This window comes from Penicillium odoratum (assembly GCF_028828045.1).
Source record: "Penicillium odoratum strain IBT 22623 chromosome Unknown utg000003l_segment0_segment0, whole genome shotgun sequence".
Classification (NCBI taxonomy): Eukaryota; Fungi; Ascomycota; class Eurotiomycetes; order Eurotiales; family Aspergillaceae; genus Penicillium; species Penicillium odoratum.
The window spans coordinates 1,490,367-1,497,992 of NW_026643145.1; the positions used below are offsets into that span (position 1 = coordinate 1,490,367).

At 47.1% G+C, this 7,626-nt stretch overlaps 3 protein-coding genes across 3 annotated transcripts; 2 read left to right on the forward strand and 1 right to left on the reverse strand.

Moving 5' to 3' along the window:
• Positions 1–359: 359 nt before the first annotated feature.
• N7520_003793 (uncharacterized protein) lies at positions 360–1,874 on the forward strand (the record flags this gene model as incomplete). Its single annotated transcript, XM_057137728.1, has 3 exons — positions 360–493; positions 540–1,125; positions 1,176–1,874. 3 exons carry the CDS (start codon positions 360–362, stop codon positions 1,872–1,874), a joined length of 1,419 nt encoding a protein of 472 aa, XP_056998193.1.
• Positions 1,875–2,019: 145 nt separating this feature from the next.
• Positions 2,020–2,723, forward strand: N7520_003794 (uncharacterized protein; the record flags this gene model as incomplete). The annotated part of the gene is made up of 2 exons (XM_057137729.1): positions 2,020–2,046; positions 2,250–2,723. 2 exons carry the CDS (start codon positions 2,020–2,022, stop codon positions 2,721–2,723), a joined length of 501 nt encoding a protein of 166 aa, XP_056998194.1.
• An 842-nt stretch (positions 2,724–3,565) lies between these two features.
• On the reverse strand, positions 3,566–4,348 carry N7520_003795 (uncharacterized protein; the record flags this gene model as incomplete). Its single annotated transcript, XM_057137730.1, has 1 exon — positions 3,566–4,348. The coding sequence occupies one exon, from the start codon at positions 4,346–4,348 to the stop codon at positions 3,566–3,568; it is 783 nt and encodes a 260-aa protein (XP_056998195.1).
• Between the last annotated feature and the right edge of the window lie 3,278 nt (positions 4,349–7,626).

Sequence of the window (7,626 nt, forward strand, 5' to 3'; positions counted from 1 at the left end):
ACTAATTTCCAACCAATGAAAAGCACGGCAGACAAGATTCCGGGCTCGGGGATTGAAATTTGAAATTTAATTTAGAGGTTCGGCATTTAAAAATTGGAGTGACAGTGTCGAAGTTATAAAAATTGGTAGGTTTTTGACACTTCCCCTGAGATCCAAATCTTTGGCCATTTTGAACACGTGAGTGCTTGGCTTGGATCTTGCGCAAAAAATGATTCGATGGCGTGATATAGTCTAACTTTACCTCTCAGATCGACCTCGATATATTCAATTTGCTGATCGGCCGAGAGATCAAAGGCCGGTTTGATAAAAGAAGACCGTCAACATCATTCGACTTATTTGGATTCTTCAAACACATCATCATGCCAGCCATTAAAAGTGTAGCAGTAATCGGCGCGGGCCCAGCAGGTGCCATTGCTGTCGATGCCTTGATGCAAGAAAAAGCCTTCGACGTGGTGCGGGTTTTTGAACGCCAGGAAAAAGCTGGTGGATGTTGGTTTGTCAACCCGTCCAGCAATTCACTTATGTTCTGACAATAATAGGGTCTCAAGAGATGACGAACCTCCACGGCAACTCAATTTTGACGGCTTAGCTTCGCGCACGGCAGATATGCCACTAGATATCCCGGAGCAGCTGCCGTGCCGAACCCCGGCAGGAAATCAGGATCGCTTCACTGACTCTCCTGTGTACCCTGGGCTGGAAACGAACGTGGATGCTGGAGTCATGTCGTACTCCCAAGAGCCGATTCCCACTATCCGGTCTCAGTGGTCAATAGACCGCCACGGGCCGGAGACCCCTTTCAGACACCATACTGTCATTCGGCAGTACATTGAGGATCTCTTAATTAAGAAGGGACACGGCGGTCTTGTTGAATATAACACGACTGTTGAGCGGGCGATCAAGCATTCTGACAAATGGATTTTAACTTTGCGCCGCCGGGAAATCCATAATGGAAGTCCGTCAGATTACTGGTGGACCGAGGTATTCGATGCGGTGGTGGTTGCTTCAGGCCACTATGCAGTGCCATATATCCCTGCTATTCCCGGGTTGGAAGAGTTTGCAAAGGCATATCCTCGCAGCGTTGAACATACTAAGCATTATCGAGGAGCGGAGAATTACCGAGGAAAGGTATGAAAGTTAGTTTGTCAAGAAACCATGTCAGCACTGACACACCATAGAAAGTCGTTACCGTCGGAGCGTCAGTCTCTGCCGCAGATACAGCAGTCAGTCTAATTGACAGTGCTCAAACCCCCATCCACGCCGTAGTCCGCGGCCGCTACAACGTCTACTTCGGCGATGAAGCCTTTAAACACCCAAAGATCCAGCGCCGAGCCCCAATCTCACACATCACTACCCAAGACCGAACAGTGCATTTCGAAGACGGAACCTCCGTCAGCGATGTTGACAACATCATCTTCGGCACTGGTTTCACTTGGACACTACCATTCATCCCACATGTCCCAACACGCAGTAACCGTGTCCCCGATTTATACCAACACGTCTTCTATCGCCATGATCCCAGTCTTGTCTTCATCGGAGCCGTTGGCGCTGGTCTCACCTTCAAGGTATTTGAGTGGCAGGCTGTTGCAGCTGCACGGATCCTTGCAGGCAGGGGTACATTGCCTCCGCTGTCTGAGCAGGAGAATTGGGAGACGGACCGGATCGCGCAGAAAGGCGATGGTCCCGCGTTCACAGTCATCAATCCTGATTTCAGGGCGTATTTTGAAGAACTCCGTCGAATTGCAGGGGAGCCAGGCAAGGGTGTGCCTGGACGGCGATTGCCGCCCTTTGATCAGAAATGGGTGGATGATTTTGATGCAGGGCATGAGCGGAGAAAGAAGATGTGGAAACGGGCCAATCTGGCGGCGAAGCTTTAGCTTGTATAAATGTTGTTCAGTATTTCCCATAGAGCACAGTCATGAGCAAAACTTTTTTTATTATGGAAATTAGTCGGTTTTGGTATCACAAGAATCCAGTTGCATTGGAGATGACATGTGTACAGTACATGATCATTCATTTATCATGTCCGTCACTATCACTATTCAACTGGTCAGTAAACGGGTTCATTGTGGCTCCAGCCACAAGCACTAAGCGCCTTGGCATTTCCCTCAAACGGAAGCGCATGCACCTGTAAGACCCAAGCTTAAAGCGCCAATCCGCGCGCAATTTGCTTCCCCTTTATAAACCACGTTCTGCTTCACAACGTGGCTGCAAAATCGACTCATCAACCCCACCAATGCTGATCCCCCCAGATCAAGTCTCGGATCCACCACGAGCTTGAACACCCGCGCACATCCGATCGACGATCTTTCTCCATTCAGTATCTCCCTGGTGTCGGAAAAATGGCATCAACCCCCCGCATTTCAACACAACCCGCATACTGCTATGCATCCCGCAACTTCGTGCCCTCCATTAATGGCGCTCCGAAATATTACGCTGAAGTCCCGCTCTATCAACCCCACAAGCCGAATGATGATATGAGTGCGATTCTGCAGGAGTGCTGTCACTCGAGGGTGTGGCTGTACTCGGATCCGAATCCTTGTACGGCAGTTTGCAATTCGAATTCTGTGAAGCAGGCGCATGATGTCTCGTACTGCTTGAATTCGAAGACGATCATTTATGGAGGCAATGTGCTGGATTCGGGCAGCTCGTTGATTTCGCGTTCGACTAGTGTTTGGACTGTGTTGTTGGTTGGTGGGTTGATAATCTCAGGGATGATGGTTTAGGGTGGGGCCTGGATTTTGTTTTTCGTTCAAGATACCCTTTTGTTGTTCTGTGATGTTGCGCCGATATAGGACTCTGGCAACGATTGATATAGACAAAGTGAAAAGTACAAGATCGCAAACCTAGAGACGAAATTACGGAACTGGAGAATAAGAGGTGATATAACAAGGCTAGTCTTAGGGGGTGCATGTGTTTGGCCTCCTAGCTGAGGGATTATATGACTTTCATGATGAGACTGACTGATCGCGAGGATAGGTATTCGAGTTCAGCGGGGTCAAAGAGCGGTCCAGCGCCTTGACAGGTGATGTGCATATGTAGAGAGATAAACCAGGGACCTTGAGTTCAGACAACGGACGAGTAACAAGGTTTGGGAAATTGTTCTCCCGAAAGTGTCCATTTATCGCTGCTCAGGTAACCGACCACGGGAAATAGACTTTTTGTTGGGTTTAAAGCCAGAAGAAATTGGAGGGGCGTCATCGTCTAAATCCTTGGCCGCTCCCTGCATGGCCGTGATTCAGGCCATGTGCCTCATGAGTTTCCCCCGCTCCGATGGAGGAATTGGGTGCAAGGCCGAATCTTCTGTCTTCACCGTGAAAGTATCACCTGACTCGATCCTCCTGTCTGTCTGCGCATGGTGCAAGACATGACGTTCCCCAGGCTTCGATCTGAATATGAAGCGCAACAAAATTAATCAACATACTCATCAGTGTCACTATAATCCAACAAATCAAAGAAATGAACGTAAGCAAAGTGATGTCATTAACTAACGCAAGTGGCAAGTGAACATCTTTACACCAGCTTTTAAACATCGAAGATCCAAGAAAATTAAAGCCTAGAGGAAAGTCTATTCGCATAAGACACAGTGGATATAGTACCACTCTCGATAGCGGGCACTCATTCCCAGGCAGAGAAGCCAAAGACTCTGATGACATATCGATGGATCAAGAGTCGCATCATATTCGTCGATAATTTGAGTCATGAACATTTCGGCAGTGTACCTCCAAGTTATTAGGCCTGTTGAATTTTCTCTCACATCCGAGGAATGGGCATTTGTATGCCTTTGGGGATATGTGTTGCTCATCTCTATGGCGTTGCAAATTATACTTACAACCAAAGGGCTTGTTATAAGAACAGCCTTCCAGTCACAAATGTAAGTCTGCTCGAGCGGTGTGGCGTTTTGGGGGAGGTCATCTTGCTCCCTCATCTGTTCCTGGATGGTAGGACAGTGATTTGTCCCTATGGGGGATGTTGTTCCGTGCAAATAGTCGACTGGAGAGTCGGTATCCACTTCGTACCAAGTAATTATGGGTAGGTTGACGAAGTCGAGCAAGAGACTCGGATTGGCTTGGTGCCAGGCCGACGGGGTCGGCTCCTGGAATCGTAGAGCCATTGAGGGGGAATCGTTATGACCAAAGATTGATGCGGGTGTTTCTTCATGGGTGCCAATAAGCGGCAGGTCTTTCAGATAGCCTGGTGCATTGACAGAGCTGGGTAAAGGGCTTAGGATAGTTTGATCCCAGATTTTCAGCATTGGCTCCTGCTGTGACAGAGGCCGCAAAGCCGGTGAAGAACGTCCAGTGCCTTCCAAGATACTCGTCTGTTCTTCGTGGACTCCATTGGCTGACATCTTTGACGGATAACAATCAAAGATGCACACTGAAAGATATCGGGTAATGGAGATAGGCGAAGGTAAAAGTAGCACAATGGTATTTATGAAGAGGGTTTTTCTCGACGGCTTGGTCGAATGTGAAAAGAACGAATGCATCTTTGCGGTGAGAAAGGGGGGCTTATATACCAGAAGGCAATCTCCTAGGCGATGTGGATGACGCCCAGGTGGGCGACAGGATGGGCGTATTGAACAACTCATCCTTCTCCCATCGGAGAAGGATGAGTTGTGAGAAGGATGGGAGATGGATGGAAAAGATGGATGGGAGATGATTTCTGCATGGTTGCAAGTACAAGATGCACTTGTGGGGCGACTAGCTCCACTATTACGTTCTAATAAGGACATAATGAATGGGATTGGTCGTAACAGTGTGAGGCACATGCAGTATGCAGATTAGATCACACTTGAACTAGACCATTTCTGGCTCTCTTTGGCAACAAAGAGATTTGCCAGAAATGGTCTAGTTCGTCGTGGTTGTGACTGTCAAGTAGATCAGTCCCAGGGAACAAAACCGGTACGGAGCATTACGTCTCCCAGCATTAGTACTTATCTTTCACACCTCAACACCGCTCCTCTCAACTTTACAAACTATCCATGATTCTGGTCCTTACTTCTTCAATACCTTACTTAGAGTAATCAGGGCTGATGGTCCAACTTTGTGGCCATGTATTTGCCACCGGACGGTAAACTCTGTGATTGGTCTGTATATGAAACGTCATGACTCTCGGTATACATAATTAAAGTCATTTAAAGCCAAGAGTGGAATTGGGATTCGGGACTCGGGACTTGAGCCGCTGACCATTTACAGTTTACACTCTGATAGGATCTTATTTGTGCGTTACGTTGACATTCTCGGCTTAAACCACCAAGCGCCCCAGTGTTTAATCCATCTCACTGGCAGATGCTCCCTTCCCGAGTTCCCCGCTCACCGCCGCTGAGTACTTCAGAGGTTTCTCAGCACAGCAATTTACGGAGCTCCTGGCAATCAGATCTGGCTCCGATACACGAGGGACCGCTGTCTGATTCCCTCATCCTCTCCTATTCATCTTTGTCCCTTTCCCATTTTTGCCATCCCATTTATTCACTTATAAAACAAGAGACTCACTGCGTCATAGCGTCTCGCCCATACACAGTACCAACACATACCAGGAGTTTAAATGCTATCTAGCTGATGGCTCGGCTCATGACTGTGCAATAAAGTAGGAACCAGAAATTCACTGATCTGGTTCGATCACTACAGTATGCGTAGAGAAACTAGGAGATCACACGATATGTCGCCCTTTTTACACATTCTTCCTAGGATGATAACCCGTAGATCGATCTTCATTCAATTCTCGGCTTTGCAGGTCTCCCAAAATTGACTGGTAAAGAATTCTGCTGATTTTGTGATAGTAGGTTCAAGGTTTTAGCTCCTACGGCTAGAATATCAGTTTCGAAGATTCTAGAGTCGCACGGAGTACGATTGACCCGATTAAGACGCGCTGTGGATGATCTTTTTTTATTTTGACCGGGATCATCGCCCTCCTTTCCCCGGAGGGAGAAACTCACATGCCTCCTGACCAGCAGACCTCTTTGTTTTTATTTTCCTTTTTCCTTATAATACTTGGCGAATTGTGATCTTCCTGACCAAAAACGGAGCTCCAGATCCCAGTCTTGTTTTCCCACTGCCCCCTCGTGCCCTTTCAGACATTACTACGCCAATCAGAAGAATAATAGCCGACCCCCGGCTCCACATCAAACCGATCTGTCCAGCTTCGAGAATTTAACTAGTAGACAACGGTACATATACTTTTTCAATGATGGTCGGACTGCTGTAAATCTGATTTACTATACATGGTACAGTATATTCCCTATGGTTCTCCCCTTCTGGTTGACACTCCGAGGAAATAGCCAACCCAGCTAACCATTTCGCGAATCACACTAAATAGGATCATATTTGAGCGTACATGGAATATGACAGAATAATACCCAGCTAACTCTCTCGAGCATCCCAATAAATGGGACTCTCGAGTCCAGTACCATCCTAATTTCCACCTGGTATCAAATTTTGTATCACCTAAGTGGCTTAGATAGCCCATGAATCTTTTGCAGGCGCCCCAGTAGGATACCCTCCCTGTTGTATTCTCTCCTACATCCCAGCAATAGGCATCCGTATGCCTTTGCGACAAGGTGCTGCTTATCTCTATGGCGTTTCAGATTACCCTTGCAACGAAAGGGTTTGTAATAAGAATAGCCTTTCCAGTCATATATAAGATTCTGATCGCCCGTTATGACATCTGCTTGCTAAGATCGCGGTTTGGATTCTATCTCTATGATACGCCATGTTAACATGGCTGAGGCTGATAGAAGTGAGGCTCTCTCCATGATAAGCTATCTGCCATGGGAGAAGGGATTTCCAAGGCATTGTGCTGAATGGATTGCCGGCATACTGTGAATTTGCATATGCATCTCGGGAGGGTCACGATGTGAGAGGTTTATTTGCGATGTCAAGCGGGCTATTCCGGGCGATTTGATCCCGGGTCGAAAACATCGTCTGTTGTCGTAGAGCGGTTAGAGAATCTCCGATGACTCCGCTCAGTGGCAGGTCTGTCGGAGCATGGCCAGGCGCATAGGCAACGCGAAGCGAGGGGTTTAGATTTTTTTGATTCCAGATAGTCAAGATGCCACTGTCACGCAGCCGCTGAGGCATCCCCATTATCACCCAAGACCCTAGTAGGTTCTTCAGGCTTGTTGGTACCATTGATTTTCATGTTCGGTGGGCAGCAACCGAAGGGAAGTTTTTGAAAGACCATCGTACAATGATGATGACTCAAAGCCAAACTGGCACAATGGCTTCTATGAGTCGGGCTTGTAATGAATGTGTGATCGAATGGGAAAAATACGAATTTATATTTGGCGGCAGGAGTGCGAGCTTTATAGAAGGACGATATATCTTTTTGCGCTTCTCAATTCACCAAGTTGGCTCGGCCGTTAAGACAAACACAAACATTTGAAATAACAATGAACATCACCCAATAAGGTAATAGCATGAAGGTACCATTGACTGTATCACAATAGTATGAGATGGTATTTCTGTCTTGAAGAAGAGCTAGACAACGTACTGTATATCATGTGAAAGATTTTCATAACCACACAATTCTACATTTTCATGAATATTTACATAGAGAGTAAAAGTAGTGGACAGGAGACTGGGGGACTAGTATGGAGAAGAATCCGAAGACTAAAGGACAGGAGTCTGC